Here is a 19,026-nt window from a genome sequence, read left to right on the forward strand (position 1 = left end):
AAGGCCGTTTAGGACCAAAGCCATGTGTTTAAATGAAAACACATGATAAGCAAACACATTCACACAAAAAATACTTGCAAATACACAAAGCCAACCCTCTGCCCACTATGAGACCTCCGGGTATAAATTGAATAAATAAAATAAAAATGAGACCACCTTAAAGGGACAGGTGGCATTTAGGCACAATGTATTTTTGCTTCTATTTTGAAGTATTCACTATTATTATGTGCAAAAGACCCACATTCCTACTCTAACAGTTATGCATAGGAGACAGTGCCATTAAACATGTTTTTTTAAATACATTTGGTGACAGAGTGGAAGTGTTCATTGTCTTTATTTGGATAGGACCAGCTGTGGGCAAAGGTCTAAATGGAGGCGGGCAAATGTGCCTTTTCAGACTGCAAATTAGACTCCTGTTAAGTACTGTTGTGTGTTGACCCTACAGATTGCAAGGCAACAACAGCAGCTCCTGCAGCAGCAACACAAAATCAACCTTCTCCAGCAACAGATCCAGGTCAGAGAATCTGAGTCTATCCATTGTTTTTATTCTCTCTGTCTCTCTTTGTGCCTTTTTCTACTACCCCAAATTCAATAATTTATTGCCATCAATAAATAGGCAACCATATCTGAGTATAAGTAGATTGATGCTGGTTCCAAATCTATGGATGTTGCTGTGTGTATATTGGTATGCCTGCCCTTGTACTCCGTAACACAAGTCTGAACTGATTGCAAGTGTCTGTGCAGAAATGGCACCCTGAGAACCATAGCTTGCTGTCCTAAAATGTGTTCCTAGCCCTCATGAAACCAGCTGGGGTGAGCTGCAAGCCCCTCTTTCTGTGCTTTCCAGATGATGGACATGAAACCACCCCAACCTTTTTCTGTTACAAAAGTCCTGTTGTTATCTTGCTGTGTGTGTGTGTGTGTGTGTGTGTGTGTGTGTGTGTGTGTGTGTTAGTACAAACAAAGCATGAAAAATGGGCTTGGAGAGTTAGCCGTTTATGAAAGCATGGTGGCTTTCTTATTACTAGTATTTAAAGGAGCTGCAGGACTTCTTATAGATATAACTATAAAATGGCTATTTGCAGTGCCAGTCCTCCCATTAGGCGCAATGAGACAACTGCTTCAGGCAGCAGATGCTGGGGAGTGGTGGAGGAGGCAGAGAGGTGTTAAGAGTTCAGAGCTGTGTTGCATACTGCCCTGTTTCGAATGTTGAAGTAAGGGTCAACAGCAGTCCAGCCGGGAGGTGGGGGTAGAAGTGCCATTTTGTCCATCATCTCAGACAGCGAAACATCTTGGGCTGGGGCTGTGTCTCTGTAAACAAGTTCATTGCTTTTAAGCACCTAATTTCACACAGGAGTGGAAGTTGGTTTGTTCATGTGGAGATTCATATGTTAGAATGTAGTATGCTCCAGGAAGGGTGTGAGATGACATTGATGGATGATTACTAGATATAAAGACGGTGTGATCTAACAACATGTGCAGGCTCCAGCGGACTCTACACGCATAGTCCCAGCCATGCCATAAGCAATAACCCTCTTCACTGAGAACTGGAGAGCAGTGGGGATTAAAACCAGCTCCCAGCTTTCCTTTTCTAACAGCAGCAGTTCAGTCTTGTTTGCACAATTCCACTTCCAGTTATCACATGCTCCTAACTGGATTGGACTGAAGACTCTGAGATCTGATTTAGATTTGGGCTGAATCTGTAATAGATGTTATCAAGGTTGTTTTCATCTTAATCTTTTTGATCGTGTTCTGTAAAAGTGGAACTTTTCTTTCTAAAAAAAAAACACCTAGTTATTTTTAAAGTAAGAGATTGGTATGTGCATTAATTGTTACATAGAGCAAATGCTTCTGTGACCATAATCAGTCCATAATCTATCATCTGTGGCCAAAGCTGGCATTGTATTTCAGAACAGAACAGGGTTCAAACAGAACTTAGAGAAGTAGCACTTCCCTTTAACTGTATCTTCCCTTTAACTGTATCTTCCCTTAACCTATCAACTTCCCAACCTACCTTAAACTTTATTTCACCCTAGCAGTGATTATTTTGAGTATTTGTGGTTATGAGTTTATTGATAAATATGTTTCACACTGGGACGCGGGTGGCGCTATGGGTTAAACCACAGAGCCAAGGACTTGCTGATCAGAAGGTCGGCGGTTCGAATCCCCGCAACGGGGTGAGCTCCCGTTGCTCGGTCCCTGCTCCTGCCAACCTAACAGTTCGAAAGCACGGCAAAGTGCAAGTAGATAAATAGGTACTGCTCCGGCGGGAAGGTAAACGGCGTTTCTGTGCGCTGCTCTGGTTTGCCAGAAGCGGCTTAGTCATGCTGGCCACATGACCCGGAAGCTGTATGCCGGCTCCCTCGGCCAATAAAGTGAGATGAGCATCGCAACCCCAGAGTCGGCCATGACTGGACCTAATGGTCAAGAGTCCCTTTACCCCTTTATCTTATGTTCCACACTAATGTTCATTTTTGTGTTTCTGAAATAAAACAATTCCTGACCATATATATATATATATATATATATAGAGAGAGAGAGAGAGAGAGAGAGAGTTAGTTTACATCATCTTGTTTATTGGTTTAACTAGGCATAGGCAAATCTTTCTGATTCTGATTCATGTCAACTTCACCTATTTTTACTTTTCAAATTTCCATTACATTTCCACATTAATCTGCAGATGATTTTTTTTAAAAAAACACCTCTCCAAATAATGTATTTAAATACACGTGTGTGTGTAGTTTCTCTTAAAAGGTTTGTTTTCTCTGAATCCATATTTAAATTCATACTTGAATACATTTCAACTGTTGGGAATCAGGTTTCAGAGAAGTGTGAAATCTTGTTGACCTGTTAAATTCCAGATCCACACATTAGGCTGAAAGGCATGGATCAGGCCATTTCCCATAGAAATGTGCCGAGTCCAGACCTCTTGGGCATCTCCATTGTCAGCTTTCCTGCTTGAACTGGTGAAGCTGGAACCTGATTCTCTGGCTCACTAGCAGGGCAGAACCACCCACATAAATTCTTGCTTTCTAGGAAATCTAGAATCAGAGGGGCTGCTTCCTAGCAGCCTCAGTGTTCTCTGATGGGTTGTCCACAGATACTGTAATTCAAGTCTGAGTTCACTGCAAGTATCTATGCCGGAAATGGCATCCTGAGAATTGTAGCTTGCTTTCATAAAATGTGCAAGAAGCCAGAGATGGTGAGAAGCCTTTAAGATGTAACCCCACACATGTTGTCAAAGACCCACACAACTACCCAGCCAAGACCGGGCTAAGGGCGGCTAACATCAAATGTCAAATACATTAAAACACAATCAAACAATTGATTAAAATACAGCTTAAAAATTAGAATCAGGATAAAATTAAATGACTGCCCATGAAATTGCAACCATAGGGGTCGGGAACCGCAAGTATTCATCAGGGCCAGCTATCCATGTTGGTCCCGCATGAGCCGATAAATGGACAAAAGAGGTAACTTACAGGTTCCCATAGAGGAGGGTCCATTTCTTGTCCATTACTTCTGCTTCCAAGCCCAGAAAGTTGACCAGAAGTGAGGAAACAACTCTGTAAGATTAGGCTTGCTGCTTAATTATCATGCATTTGAATGATTAAGATGCTGAAACAAATGTGTCTTATTTTTCCAGTGAAAAAAGGAATTCCATTTACCCGAGCCAATTTTCTGTAAGGTCTGTTAAAGTCATAGCAATTTTGGATAAATTATTCTGCAAGGAGAGGAAATTTCCTTTGATAATATTTTACTAGAAATACTATTTTAAAAAAAAATAATCTAGCACGGACTGATGAGGATTTATACTTGAAAAAAAGCCACCCTGTTATCTTAGGCTTTCTAAACAATATGCCAAAACACACAACACATTTGTTCCCCAAAATCCACCATTCCCAATGAAGGCTTCATTTTCACCATGGATTTAAAATACATGGCTTTCCCCAAAGAATCCTGGGAATTGTAGTTTACCCCCACAGAGCTACAGTGCCAGTGTGGTGTAGTGGTTAAGAGCGGTGGACTCGTAATCTGGTGAATCGGGTTCGCGTCTCCGCTCCTCCACATGCAGCTGCTGGGTGACCTTGGGCTACTCACACTTCTTTGAAGTCTCTCAGCCCCACTCACCTCACAGAGTGTTTGTTGTGGGGGAGGAAGGGAAAGGAGAATGTTAGCCGCTTTGAGACTCCTTTGGGTAGTGATAAAGCGGGATATCAAATTCAAAGTCTTCTTCCCAGCACCCCAAACTCTAGTTCCCAGGATTCTTCAGAGAAAGCCAGACACGTCAAATACATGTGGTCCCTTCCTAAATGACCCTTGTGGTCCCTTCCTACTCTACAGTTCTACGGCAGCTTCTAAGGTACCAGTTTCACCCCTTGTTTTTCATGACACACACAATCAGTTAAGGCTGAAAGTTCCCAGCTGAGAAGTTTTGGTCCTGAACTAGTAAAAAGGCAAGTGGATTATTTATTTAACTTGTGTGCTGCTTCATATTTCAACCGAAATCACTTAAGTGGCTGGCATATGTGAACCACAAGAAAATCAACGTCTTTTCTCCCCCCCCCCCAAACAAAGAAATACAATGCAAATTTCACATTCTGCTGAAATAAGTAAACCCCTCTACACTTTTATACACGCAGCAGATCACTGCAGCCTGTGGGAGAGTTTCTCCTGAAAGTTCAAAAAAATCTCAGAAGCTCTCTCCGCAGTAGTTCAGAAAAGGCCTTTTAGTGTCGCTGCCACTGTTCTGTGGAATAGCGTTCCTGCTGAGATATGACAGGTGTTCTTTAGCTGCACTTTCCAGAAGCAGTTGAAGACATCTTTGTACCCGCAGGCTTTCCGAGTTGGATAAATGAGTCTTTACCAGGAGTATCTACCTTTTATAGGTTTAGCTTTCTTAAAAAAATAAGGTGCAATTTTGTGTTTTTAACTGTTTTTCATTGTCTTTAGCATTCTATAGAAGGTGCTAAACAAATCAACAACAAGAATTCTACTGCGTCTACTACTAACACTACTAATCACAATTCCACCTTTCGAGTAAAATAATCATACAGCAATAAATATCTCGAAACTTCTCTCTAAATAGCTCTCCTTCGCTGCTGGAGGTTTTTAAACAGAGGTTGGACAGCCATCTGTCAGGGATTCTTTAGCTGTGATTCCCGCTTTGCGGGGGGTTGGGGTCCCTTCCAATTCTACAATCCTCTGCTTCTATGAAAACAGTGTATGTAAGCAAAATAAATACGCTCAAGTAAAATGCATAAGAGCCGCAAAAGCAGATCATAAACAAAGCTTCAAAATATATCAAGATACAGTAACAAAAGACAACATAATTAACTGAATTTATGCAGCAGTTCTTAATTTGGCATTGCCCTTCTCAGGAGTGGCGCTAGCTGAGAATTCACTTAATTCTCTCACGTGGCATGTGATTCCTTAGGAAAGTGCCTTCCACGGAGTCAGACTCATTGGGCATAGAATCATAGAGTTGGAATCCCTGAGGATCATGTGGTCCAACCCCCTGAAAGGCAGGAACATGCAACCTTCCCATATGGGAATTGAACCTGCAACCATCTAGTTCAGTACTGTCTATGTTGACTAGCTATGGCTCTCTAAGCCTCCAAGGCAGGGGATATTCCTAGTCCTACCAGGAGTTCCTGGGTACTGAGCCTGGGTACTTGTGCATGGAAACCACTGAGCCACAGTTGCTGGAAAGCCACAAGCTATACACTGCAGTGGAGCCTTTGCTACTTCATCAGCAAAAACTGCCCTTAGCTGGTCCACTCACCTGCTGCAAATCTCATGAATTTGTCAGAGGTGATGTCCACCATTCCAGGGTTTTGATATACTCAGGATAGTTTCTTGCCCTGTGTCAGGAGCAGCTGCCGGTTTCCACGTGACTTGGAATCGGCAGCATACCAGATGCACTCAGAAAGGCCCCAAAAGGAGCTGCATCAAATGCTTTTCCCACGACTTTGCAACCTTTTTTTCTTTTTTCTTTTGCAAACAACAGGGACGGACTGCCGTCTAAAAACAAAACCTCTAAAAAATTGTCTCTCTCCCCTTCCCCAAAAGGACTCAATAGTTCATTTCCTCTCTGTTAGTGGCAGAGGACTCTATTATTAGTTCAAAACTGGACCAAATTTTAAAAGTTTTCTTCCTGATTTTTATCGTGATTAAACTCCTTTCTTTTGCATTTTAGGGGATAGTGAGTGTCAGGGTAGAGATCGGTTGCAAAACTCACTCAGACACCACTTAGAATTTTAGTTTTCTCAGGGTTGAGATGAAATGGGTTTGGCCTTGAGAATTGTCCGGCAAGGAGTCTGCTGGGAACCACATGTCAGCTGCTCTGAATATTGTGCACCCAAAGAGATGACTATGCTTCAGGAATCTATCCTTGCCATCATCTGTTTGTCCACCGGTTCTGAATGCTGTCTGCTCCTCACAGTCCCATCCTAGCGAGCGAGGGGCAAGTGGCAGGCTTGGTTGTCAAGCATGTTAGAAGCAGAGAGGGCCTGCCCTACCATTAGGCAAGCTGAGGCAACAACATCAGTCAGCAGTTTCTCCTCTTGAACTCTTCAGCCATTCCTGGGCCAGCTGATCTGGCCAGCTGGCTAAAGGTCTGGTGGAGAATTCTGTCTCGCCATCAGTATTGAAATAAGATCCAACTGTCAATCCAATTGGATTCTGCATGTGAAAGCTGGTGGCTCCCTTGAGTGGTGAGTTGCCCAACCTGAGACAGGGTAGAAGACTTATGGGCTGTATCTAAGTTGACCTGTTAGCACATGTACTTCTGCCTATGCAACAGGACTTCTTCTCCCCATGCATGTTTGCACAGTGCACCCTGCACCCACCCCAAAATTATTCTGAGCTTTCTCCCAACTCTCCAGATTAGGGGTGTACAGAGAGAGGAGGAGGAAAGGAAGTCCTTCTTGGCATACCAAAGTCCTTGCACTAACAGGACAACTTTGTTGGATACAACTCTGTGGAACTTACTACAAAAACACAGCCCAAGACTGGTTCTCTGAGACCACCTAATTCCCTGCAGTTTTGCCTTCCAACAAAAAGCCCTGGTGGTACAGGGGGAAGTAAACTGATGCCTCCACTTAGTTTGTCCTCTCAGTGGTCTGCCACCACTACCATCAACTGCCACCAGTGAACTGTTCATTCTGTAAGTTGTTCAGCGTGGTATAGTGGTTAAGAGAGGTAGACTCGTAATCTGGTGAACCGGGTTCACGTCTCCGCTCCTCCACATGCAGCTGCTGGGTTACTGTGGGCCAGTCACACTTCTCTGAAGTCTTTCAGCCTCACTCACCCCACAGAGTGTTTGTTGTGGGGGAGGAAGGGAACGGAGAATGTTATCCGCTTTGAGACTCCTTCGAGTAGTGATAAAGCAGGATATCAAAGCCAAACTCCTCCTCTTCTTCTTCATGGACTCCGCTCTTCTCCTTTTACAGGGAGGGCATATCCTTTTTTGGTCCCAGTTCCAATGAATTTCGTTGTGTTTGCCAGCATTGTTGTTCCAAAAAAGACTCTCCCGCATTTTCTCTCTCTGCATCAATTAACAAGAAAGGAAATTGCATTTTAAAATTATTAAAGGAGAGATAAATTCTCATGGGTGGGGATGCAGGTGTCATGTTGTGTGTGTCTTCATTCTGAAGCAGACCTTTGCGAGTGTCCTTTTCGTTCTGTAAATGGTTTGACCAATAGTCTGCACTCTGTAGCCTCCCTGGGTGCCCAGGCTTCAATGAAAGCTCAGGGGAGGTGACTCCTCCCATGGGGTGTTTTCAGATCAGGAAGTGCAAGCAGCCAGGGAGGCTGAAGGAATGTTTACTGGCAAGACACAGAGCACCATCATGCAAAGATAAGGTAAGCTCAGAACCCCACACCCATAGAAATTCTAATGAAATGCCATGAGAACAAGGCATGGAAATGGGATCCCTTTTCACAGGAGAAGACAGCTTTCAAGAAATTTCAGGACAAGTTCCAGCACATCACTCCTTGTATGTGTGCATAGGGTGATGGTAGGGTTCTCCCTTTGGGGCACAAGGGTTAAACCAGATGGCCCTTGAATTCCAGCTCTGTAATATCATGAAAGTGTGTTGTTTACTTTTGCACCTTGTCCTTTATTTTGCAATAAGGTGATGGGCTGTAGATTAGCAAGAGGAGACTGTCTCTTATGTTTCTATTCCAGCGAGTGAGTGTGTGTTTGTGAAAGAGGGGGGTTGGGGTATTTGTGCGGTTTTGTTTTTTTAAGAATCCCTTTTATGATTTCTTGCCATTGTGTGCCTGCACATATGGAAAGGCGCAGCACGAAGCCACGGGTGCCAACGAGTGAAAGAAAAGCATCCTTGTCCATTGAGCTGACCTACTAAGGGGAACATTAGTTCGCCATATGATCAGCGTCTCATCCATGTGGAGAATGTGGAGTCATGAGCCCTTTTGTTCGGAAGCCAAAAAAGGCAGCTTCTGCTGAGGGGAGGTAAAAAAAAAGGAGAAGAAGAAAGGGAGGAAAAAAAGAGATGATTCAGGCAAGATAACAATAAATTTTTTTACTGCTGGCTGGTGGAGGTGTTTAGGATGTGTTTTCTTTATATCTCCGTCCGCCCCTAATTGACGATGCTTTAAAATTGAATGACTAGCAGTCAAAACGTGTTTGCTTCAAGCTGAGAAGAAAAATGCCGGTGTCTCTGCTTCGGAACTGATTGCGCTTTGTACACAACTGACAGCCGCAGTCACTTTGAGTGACTGATAAGTGGGGAGCTTTGCCACTTATCAAGGAATGCGCGCCGAAAAAGAAAAGGACTCTGAGCCATTCAGATGCGTTGGCATGCTCAAAATAACATCTCACATCAGTCAGGCTCGCAAGGCACCGGGAGACGTTTCAAAATAAACTTTGTATCCATCTATCTCGCTATCTGGAGGCAAAGATTCAATTTAACAGACAAATCGCCGCGCAACATTGCAGTGTTTTCCCGGAAAGGAGAACATCATTATAACGGTCATGGGTTTATGCGCGATTTACTGGGGTTTCGATAGCATTTGTGGGTCTTTGTCAGGGCAACCCACCCCCGCCCCCATTCATCACTCTAGATCAGGGCTGGCGAACCTGTGGCCCTCCAAATGTTGCTGGACTACAATTCCCATCATGCTGAACATTGGGCCATGCTGGTTGGGGCTGATGGGAACTGGAGTCCAACAATAACCACTGGAGGGCCACAGGTTTCCCCCACCTTGCTTTCAATAAATGAATGTTATTGTTATTGCCACACACTTCCACCAAATTACTCAGAGTGTTGTACATGTTCTCCTTTCTATTTTATCCTCACCTGAAAACCTGTGAGGTAGATGAAACCAAGACAGGCAATGGTTCAAGGTCACATTAAGCTTTTTTGGCTAAGGTGAGATTTGAACCCTGGTCTTCTTGGTCTCAGTCCAACACTTTAGTCATCATCATCATCATCATCATCATCATCATCAATAATTTTATTATTTTATTATTTTATTATTTCCCCCCCACCTAACGGGCTGGGTGGCTTCCAACAAAAACAAAAGGGCACCACAATTCAAGAAGGACACTGACAAACTGGAACGTGTCCAGAGGAGGGCAACCAAAATGGTCAAAGGCCTGGAAACGATGCCTTATGAGGAACGGCTAAGGGAGCTGGGCATGTTTAGCCTGGAGAAGAGGAGGTTAAGGGGTGATATGATAGCCATGTTCAAATATATAAAAGGATGTCACAGAGAGGAGGGAGAAAGGTTGTTTTCTGCTGCTCCAGAGAAGCGGACACGGAGCAATGGATCCAAACTACAAGAAAGAAGATTCCACCTAAACATTAGGAAGAACTTCCTGACAGTAAGAGCTGTTCGACAGTGGAATTTGCTGCCAAGGAGTGTGGTGGAGTCTCCTACTTTGGAGGTCTTTAAGCAGAGGCTTGACAACCATATGTCAGGAGTGCTCTGATGGTGTTTCCTGCTTGGCAGGGGGTTGGACTCGATGGCCCTTGTGGTCTCTTCCAACTCTATGATTCTATGATTCTAAAGCACTTCACTTCTCGCAGTGAGGGAACCACCAGTAGACCCTCAGAGGTGGACCTCAGTGTCCAGGCTCAACAATGGGGGTGGAGATGCTTCTTCAGGTACACAGGGGTGGGGAACCTGTGACCCTCCAAATTTTGCTCTCACATGTGGTCACTGAACCCTACATTGCAGCCTGGAATGGAACTACCTACTGTCTGATGCATGGAAATGGCCTCCACTGCCACAGATGTTTAGGAGTTAGGACTGCACTGTTGAAATTCTGACTAACTATGATTTTTGGGTGCACGGCAGAGGTGCATCACAGGCTTGGTCCACTCCCCCCATTCCCAGTAGGGTGGAATCAGATTTTCCTTTGCATACCATGTCTGGACTGTTCCCTAGCCATGGTGTCACCACCACACACTCCTACACATGTACATGCAATGTTATGCTATGATTTTGTTTGTTTTGGGCTGCCCAAAATGAAGACCATGGCTTTTTGCTTGCTTTCTTAATAGAGTCTGTGTGAAAGTCGGTTCATGTTACAAAATATACTGCTGGTCAGCAGACTGGCATCTGGAGAATAAAATGGTCTGCAAAAGTTGAGAAGTTGCCCATCCCCCGTAGAAACAATGCCGGGTATTCTCTTGAATTCCATCTGTTGGCTTGGGCAGTCTGTTTTGACATCTCACTCCAGCCTCATTGCTGACCAAGTGCTAGGAGAAGTTCTCCAGAGTGATTCACTGGAAATGTATTGGTACCACCTACTGAGTCATCAGCACTGTTGACTGTAGCATTGTGGGTTTCCCCTGGCGCATCACCCTTCTTGAGATGGGTTGTGCCCATTGCTACTCTTTTTATGAGTTGTAATTGAATTACCAGTTGGGGAGGCACTATCCAATTTGACAGGAGTGAGAGTTTGTTTCGTTGTGTTGGATTTTATTTTGCAATGTGGCAGATGTGTCTGGCATTCTTTGAACTTTGCAGTGATAGCAAATAAAGGTTATTATTATTATTATTATTATTATTATTATTATTATTATTATTACCATTTATTACCTGCCTTTCACCCTAAAGTCCCAGGGCAGGTTATAGCAATTAAAACACACTATTAACATTAAAATGCAATATTAGACCACATTTAAAAACTACTTAGAACAGCTCAGTTGGTTAGAATATGGTGTTGATAATGCTGAGGTTGCAGGATCGATCCTTGTATGGGGGCAGCTGCACATTCCTGCATTACAAGGGGTTGCACTAGACAATCCTCAGGATCCCTTCCAACTCCACAGTTGTATTATTCTATGAACATGGGTGAAAAGGGACGTGGGTGGCGCTGTGGTCTAAACCACAGAGCCTAGGACTTGCCAATCGGAAGGTCGGCGGTTCGAATACACATGACGGGGTGAGCTCCTGTTGCTCGGTCCCTGCTCCTACCAACCTAGCGGTTCGAAACCACAAAGTTCAAGTAGATAAATAGGTACCACTCCGGTGGGAAGGTAAACGGCATTTCTGTGTGCTGCTCTGGTTCACCAGAAGCGGCTTAGTCATGCTGGCCACATGACCCAAAAGCTGTACACTGGCTCCCTTGGCCAGTAACGTGAGATGAGCCGTCCGCGACTGGACCTAACAGTCAGGGATCCCTTTACCTTTATAAAACTATAGAAATAAGGTGGTTCCAAAAATATTCATCTGTCATCAGAATAGGTGCGTATAATAAAAGCTGTACAACGAAGTTGCCAAATCAGTTATAATGACTTAGATCCTGCACTATCCAGGCACACAGGAGGATCATGCTTGGATCTGGAAAGGGAGAAGCGGCTTGAAATAGTGGTGATCTCATTGTCGCCTGGAAGGGAATAGCTTTCTGTCTTTTTCAAAACAATCGAGTCAACCTAAGGGAGTCCACACCTGAGGGATGGAGCAAAGCCACCAACTGAATTTTGCTGCAGTCACATGGAGCCATCCTAAGAACCAAAGTCCATTGCAAGCCATTAGTGGGCAACCTATAGCCTAGGGGTGGAAAATGTTTTAAACCCAAGGGAGGTATTCTCTTCTAGGCAATCTTCCAAAGACACCGTCTGGGCTGGGCTGGGCCAGAAGCAAAAGTGGGTAATTGAGTAACTGATGTAAATGTTACCTTTGTACAGTAGTTCAAGGAGACCAAGGCCCCATCAGCTCAACTGGTTAGAGCATGGTGCTGATAACGGCAAGGTCACAGGTTTGATGGGTGCATATTCCTGTATTGGAGGGAGTTGGACTATATGATTTATAGGGTCCCTTCCAACTCTTGGATTCTATCAAAAATACTCAGGATGAGAGGCCAGGCCAGTGGCAGATGTGGCCTGGAGAGAGGGATTATGGCCTGGGACAGTTCTGAGTCCAGATAGAGAGATCTGGAGGGCTGCAATTGGGTCTGACTTTCCCCACCAGTGCTATAGTCAAGTAGTACTTGCAGTTCTGGTTGCTTTTGATGGCAACGGCATGCGATCCTCAGATTTTCTGCTTAAATGTGCATTTGTTTGTTTGAAAAAATGCTTCTGATCCTTAAGACTACAACCTGCATTTTCAAAATCCCTCCAACCATATTTGAAAAAGTGGCAGCAGAAGCAGTGTGGGTCTGACCAGAGGTGTAAGGTTGGGAGCCAATCGGGACCTGAGAAGCACATTTGGGGACCTATGAAAAACAGCAGAGAAATAGTAGAGTACTATCTGCTCTGAACTTAGCAGAGTTTTTTGGGTGGCTCCGAGTAAAAATATTATCTGCCCTTGGATTTAAGATTCCTGGTTTCTGGAGCTTTTGCTGTTGATATCCAACACATTTGCATTATTGCTAAGCTTATCTCAAATATTGGACTTCTCTGCTGAAGCCAAGAATGGTTTACTTCTAAGTAATTCTATTCAGCTCACTGGGAATACTCCAGAGTAAGCAGGCTGTGGACTGCACCTTAATAGGGAGAATAGAGAAAGTGGCCGCCTCAAGCCTCATTGTTTGCTTCAGGTTTTTCTTCTCCGGCTATTGTCTGCCTTTCCCTTTGTTGTACATAGCAGGTGTTTCTTTCACTACCCCAGAGCTGGCAACACAACGGTTTCCTTTGTGGTGGCTCCTTGGAGACTTTTGATTAAACTCTTCTTTGTGGCAACGATGCCAAATTGCACATGGAATTTGTGTGTACACAAATGCCTTCGATTTCTTCTTTCATGCTCGCTGCTTAAGTCTTTCTCGGCCTCTTGCTCTTCCCTCAATTATCCTTGTGCCTCACCCTAGCTAAATCTAAAAACAGAACAAATGGTCTGCAGACTTTATCCCGCCCACACGTCCATTCCCTCCCCCCCCCCAATATCTATTATGGGGAAGGGTCCTAGCTCAGTGATAGAGTACATGAATTGCGTGGAGAAGGACCCAGGTTCAATCCTGAGCATCTGCAGGTAGGGCTGGGGGCCCAGTTGCTGTAGACCACTGGTCTTCAAGCTGGGTTGCAACAGGAGCACTACCACCATGAAAATATACAAGTGGTACCTCAGGTTACATACGCTTTAGGTTACATACACTTCAGGTTAAAGACTCCGCTAACCCAGAAATAGCGCTTCAGGTTAAGAACTTTGCTTCAGGATGAGAACAGAAATCGGGCTCCGGCAGCGCAGCGGCAGCAGGAGGCCCCATTAGCTAAAGTGGTGCTTCCGGTTAAGAACAGTTTCAGGTTAAGTACGGACCTCCGGAACGAATTAAGTACTTAACCTGAGGTACCACTGTATGGTGAAAGATTAAGAAATGGATCCCCCAATGCATGTGAAAAGTGAGTACTGGGTCTGAAAAGGTTGTAGATATTTGCTGCAGACAGTACTGAGGCAGATGAGCCCAATGGTCTGACTTGGTGTGATGAAGCATCCATTGCCCCTATCAGTGCTGTTTAAAATCTCTAAAGTCTTAGATCCAAGATGACAACAAAACGTTACTGATTAACATAATGTTTAGGGCTAAACCAAAAGGGGAGGCAATTTTTGCACACACAAAAAACACCTCATCGGCGTTTAAAGATACCCCACTTGTGGTGTGAAGATAAGAGCGTTCACCTATTTAGGAAGCATTTCTCTGCTCTTAGCAATGTCATCAGTTCACCCTCTGATCCAGTCCAGGAAACATGGCTCCCATTTTAACTTGGCTCCATTCCCCCTTGGTGTCATTAGCATGTAGTGACACCTGCATAGCGGCATAGTGCCCGACAGAGGCGCCAACTTGCGAAGGAGATTGAAGGGGCAATGATGTGCGCATGATGTTGCCCATGCAATGTCAGGACATTGGGAGGAGCCAGGGGGAGGAGCCGAACTCGGCAGCAGCACAGCTTCAGTGGCTGGTAGATCCTCCTCGCTGGCACTCAACCTCCTTCTCCTGCTGCCATCTTTCCCTTACACTGCAAGAGTAGCCACTGACCACTAAAGCCATGCCACACTTGGCTCTGTGCTTGGCCTCCTCCACCCCCTGATTTTATTTTTTCTTATGGGGCAAAAACGCTCGGCCCCTAGGAGTTGGTACCTATGGTGCCAGCTAACTAACCATGCAATTCCTGATTACCTGGGGTCACTGGTAAGGAGAAATGGACCCCCACTGGGAAAGTGGCATTGAAGCAACAGCAGATGACGGGGGTCAAACAGGTTTGAGGGGGGGACTTTGGCACATTCCAGGGAATTGGGAGTAAATACTTCAGCATCTTGAAAACCAGTGCAGGAAAATATGTTGATATCGCTGAGGAGAGTGGAGGAGGACACACACAGAGAGAGACCTACATTTTATCCTCATACAAGCTGGGATGGCTTAGTATGCTACCATTAGCTTGTTTACAGGTAGTAATGGGTAAAAGCGCAAGACACGCTACAAATGTTGGTGTTGAATTCAAATTGCTGTACCCCCTCTGGTTCTGAAGCATTGTTCTTCAATGGTGCTTCACCAAACCTAATATCAGAGGCGGAAATCAGGCCACAAATGCACACACAAGCACCTCCCAAATAAATGTTAGGCTACATTTCCAAATAACCTGCCACCTAACTTACAGGTTTTCACAATCCGATCAAAAAAATGCAGGACATTACACAAATAAATGAACAAACGCTGTGGCAACTGTATTATAAGCACATGAGAATGAATAAGAGCATCACTCAGATCACTGAAGACCCTTCTGAATAATAATGATGATGATGATGATGATGATGATGATTTGATTAATCTTCTAAAAAAAATCAGGGTAGAGGGAGATCTTCCAGCAGTGCCAACCCTAGGCAGATTGGGGAATCCACCTCATGCAGTAGAAGCTGGAGAGGCAGGGGAAAGCTCCCCACCATTCCTCCAGGAGCCCCTTAAATATGCCCACCCTGCACTCCCTAAATTAGCTTGCTGTTCCCAGGTGGGGTAGAGGGTGCCACCCCATCACCAGTGTTGAAGGAAGATTGGCCAGCCCAGTTGGATTTCATATGCAGAATGGGAGGGCGCCATCTTGTCCTCTGCCTCAGGCAGCAAAATATATTGGTCTGGCCCCGTGATCATAGAAGTGCTTACACAAAGCTCAGGGTGATTTATTCTTTTATTTTTTTAAAAAATGCATACATTTTGCGAATTCAGCAAAATGTTTCAAAGCGACAATAGAAGGTGCCTGCTGAAACTGTTGGAAGAGTCTTCTACAGGACTGGGCCAATGGCACAAAGGGGTCAGCTTCATGTCTCACCAATTCTGGGGGTGACCAGTGATGTTCGCACAGATGTTCTCAGTGACGGAGCTGAGATAAAAGGGTTTGGGAACTCCCTAAAGTTCCATGGACCCAAGTTGTTCAGGGATTTGTGAATCAATATGAGGACTCTGAACCTTGCTCGGTAGTAGGTGGGCATCTATTGCTTAACAATGGTGTGGGGTGTGAGGGCGATCTGGCTGCGACATTTGTCACCCCATTGATTGACAGGGTTGATTTGGCTGATCTGGCTGGCTAGGCGGGTGTTCCCTTCCTCCTTCACCGCTCCATGTGCCTCCCTCCCAAAGCTGCGCACTCGGTGGAAGAGGACGACCATTCCAGACAGAAGGAGTGTACCGTTCTTCGGTCAAGGGTATACGAGAGCTGCGCTCCCCTGCTAGAACCTCCAAACTATGGTGTAGTCATGTAACAACTGTGTCTCATGTTGTCGGCCAATATGCGGGCTGGCTGCCACCTTCTGCACCAGCTAGAGCTTCCAGACCAAGCCCACATAGAACACATTGCAGTAATCCAGCCTTGATCACTTCATGTGATCCCGTACAAGGTGAAGGATGGATACCCAGCCCTGTACATCACCCTGTCAACAGCGGGAGGTGTGCTCCCAAACTGGCTAAGAAGCCGGCAGATTCCACATGCTTTTGTGACTCGGACTTGCTTCTTCTCAACTTCCGTCTTGTTGCTGTGCCCCCTGCAGTCATATTATTGGCACCTCATGTGGTGTTGGGATTAGCCTTCTCTTGGGGAGAAGGAGAAGCCGGTGTTGGTGGAGACCAAGGAACTTATCAAGACGGTGCATGGATGCGGCTAGGCAGGGGAGCTGCGTGAGTGACACCCAAATCCCACCTGCCCCCAGAATGAGCGTCAGGGCTGTGTGCCACTTTGAGGAGTTCCTTTTGCATTTGAAAGGCTGATTTCCTTCCTGTTGGGACTGTCTCTCAATGGAAATGTCAGAACCGAGGAAGGATAAAAATGCCTGGTTACAGAAAAGCGAGAAAAGAAAACGCTCTGAAATCATCTGTCAGGCTCCATGTTTTCTGAGCTGCTGCATTAGCAGGGGGACAAAGTCACGGTGTGTTGACACGTACTAATGTGCAGTGACATAATACCTGGAAAAGGGAGACAGCAAAGAGGGACAAACTTATCTGAGTCTTTCACAGGAAAAGAGGGGATTTAACTTTCCTGGTTAAAATGTAGGTTTATATTATATATATATATATAATTATTATTATTTTTGAAAAGGTAACTGCATTTACCGAAGTTTGACTGAGATAAACCTACTCAGATCTAATTCTCTCCAGTCCTTGTGAAAAGTGGACCTTAAGATCCTGAGCTTATTTGTCCAAATCCTCTCTCTCCCCCCACCCCCAGCCCCTCTGTAGAATTGCAGATTAGGGTAGGGAATTTGGTCCTTATCGCTAAGGTTCTTACAGTTTCAGAAGGCAAGTGAAACGCTTAGAGGGAGAAGGACACTTCCTTGAACTCCTTCCTGGTCTTCACTTAGATTATGGAAGAGCGCGTCAACTGTATAGATATCCCACAACGCACCAGCCTCTTCATTTTTGCATATCTCAGTGTGGCTCAAGAAATATAATCTCTTTATTCCCCTAAACTGTCAATTAAGTTGTAGGAAACTCAATCTCTCTCCCCTCCATCCTGCTCTTATGGATTTATGATTTGGCTGTCAACTCAAATGCATCCTCTTGCATTCAATTGCCCTGGCTTTCTTCTTCTTCCAGTGCTGTAGCCTTAGGCAGATTTTCTCATCCTATAAAACAGGCTTCCTCAACCTCGACCCTCCAGATGTTTTGGGCCTACAACTCCCATCATCCCTAGCTAGCAGGACCAGTGGCCAGGGATGATGGGAATTGTAGTCTTAAAACATCTGGAGGGCCGAGGTTGAGGAAGCCTGTTATAAAATAGGCACAAGGTGATTATTTGGCTTGAGGTCCCCATGCCTAATATACTAGACTCTGGAGGCCTCTTTTCTACCTTGCCCCGACGTCCCTTCTCTCCCTGTGTCCTGCATGGCTTCTGCATCATGACGACTCTTGGAAGGAAAGCAAACAGGGGAGCAGTGTGGCTCAGTGACAGAGCCTCTGCTTTGCATGCAGGAGGTTGTAGGTTCAATCCTTAGCGTAGGGTTGGGATAGACCACCCCAGTTGGAATTCAACATGGTGCTAAGGCAGCCATTCCTTCAGTGCTTGCAATTTCACTTGTCAGACAGAACCATCTCACCTCTCCTGCCCCCACCCCCAATTCTGGGGTTTCTCCTCGCCCTCACAAGCAGCTTTGAGGAGACGAGGGGCACATGGGGAGGAAGAGGAGGCAAAGGCCTAGGACCCTCGTACCTACGGGACCGCCTCTCCTGGTATGCCCCGTGGAGGACCTTAAGGTCCACAAATAACACTTTGGAGATCCCGAGCCTCAAGGAGGTTAGATTGGTCTCAACTAGGGCCAGGACTTTTTCAGCTGTGGCTCCGATCTGGTGGAACGCTCTGTCACAAGAGACTAGGGGCCTGCGGGACTTGACATCTTTCCACAGGGCCTGCAAGACCGAGCTGTTCCACCAGGCCTTTGGCCAGGGCACAGCCTGACCCCCTCCTTTGGTAATCCTCACAGAACTCTAGCCCAGTGGTTGCCATTAATTTGATTCAGAATTGATTTTAGAATGAACTGATTTTAGAATGTATTTCAATTAATTGATTGTGATTTTATGTAAACTGTGTTACTTTTACTGTTGTTAGCTGCTCTGAGCCCGGCTTCGGCTGGGGAGGGCGGGATATAAATACAATTTTATTATTATGTTATTATTAAAGTCCCATTGCACTTGTGGGTCTTATTGCATTGGCTCCCATTAGTGCAACAATTCAGTGGAATCTTCCCCCATGTACTTTCTCTTGTCTGTCATGAATCCTGCAAAATTCAGCTGCCACTCAGAGTTGACAGCACCAATAGCTAGACCAATAGCTAGTCTGACCCAATATATGCCACCCTCCTAGAAGTCTGTATTTTCTGAATGCTTTCTTTCAGTTTCGCTGGCTTTCTTTTATTTGGGATACTCCAAATCTATAGCCATCTGAGATCATCTCTACTTCATATCTTTTCAGTTGTGATTCCCGAATTGCAAGGAGTTGGACTAGATGATTCTTGAGGTCCCTTCCAGCTATGATTTTTCTCCCCTTTTCCCCCTTAAAGATTATTTTTACCCTCATTCATTATTCTTTTTTTTCAAAAAAAGGTTTGTGAGATTTGGATTATCAAATCTTCCAG

The 19,026-nt window shown here is 45.0% G+C and overlaps 1 protein-coding gene across 9 annotated transcripts in view; it reads left to right on the top strand.

The window, feature by feature from the left end:
* SOX5 (SRY-box transcription factor 5) overlaps positions 1–19,026 on the top strand; it is a 783,822-nt gene that overhangs the window by 585,261 nt on the left and 179,535 nt on the right. For 8 of the 9 annotated variants that reach the window (XM_082238845.1, XM_082238846.1, XM_082238847.1 and 5 more), the window contains one exon: positions 446–514. In XM_082238845.1, coding sequence (XP_082094971.1) covers positions 446–514 — 69 coding nt within the window. Of the gene's footprint in view, positions 1–445; positions 515–7,758; positions 7,867–19,026 lie in introns of those variants that run through there. The other variant, XM_082238851.1, reaches the window with a different exon arrangement.

Source organism: Podarcis vaucheri, assembly GCF_965113315.1.
Source record: "Podarcis vaucheri genome assembly, chromosome: 10".
Classification (NCBI taxonomy): domain Eukaryota; kingdom Metazoa; phylum Chordata; class Lepidosauria; order Squamata; family Lacertidae; genus Podarcis; species Podarcis vaucheri.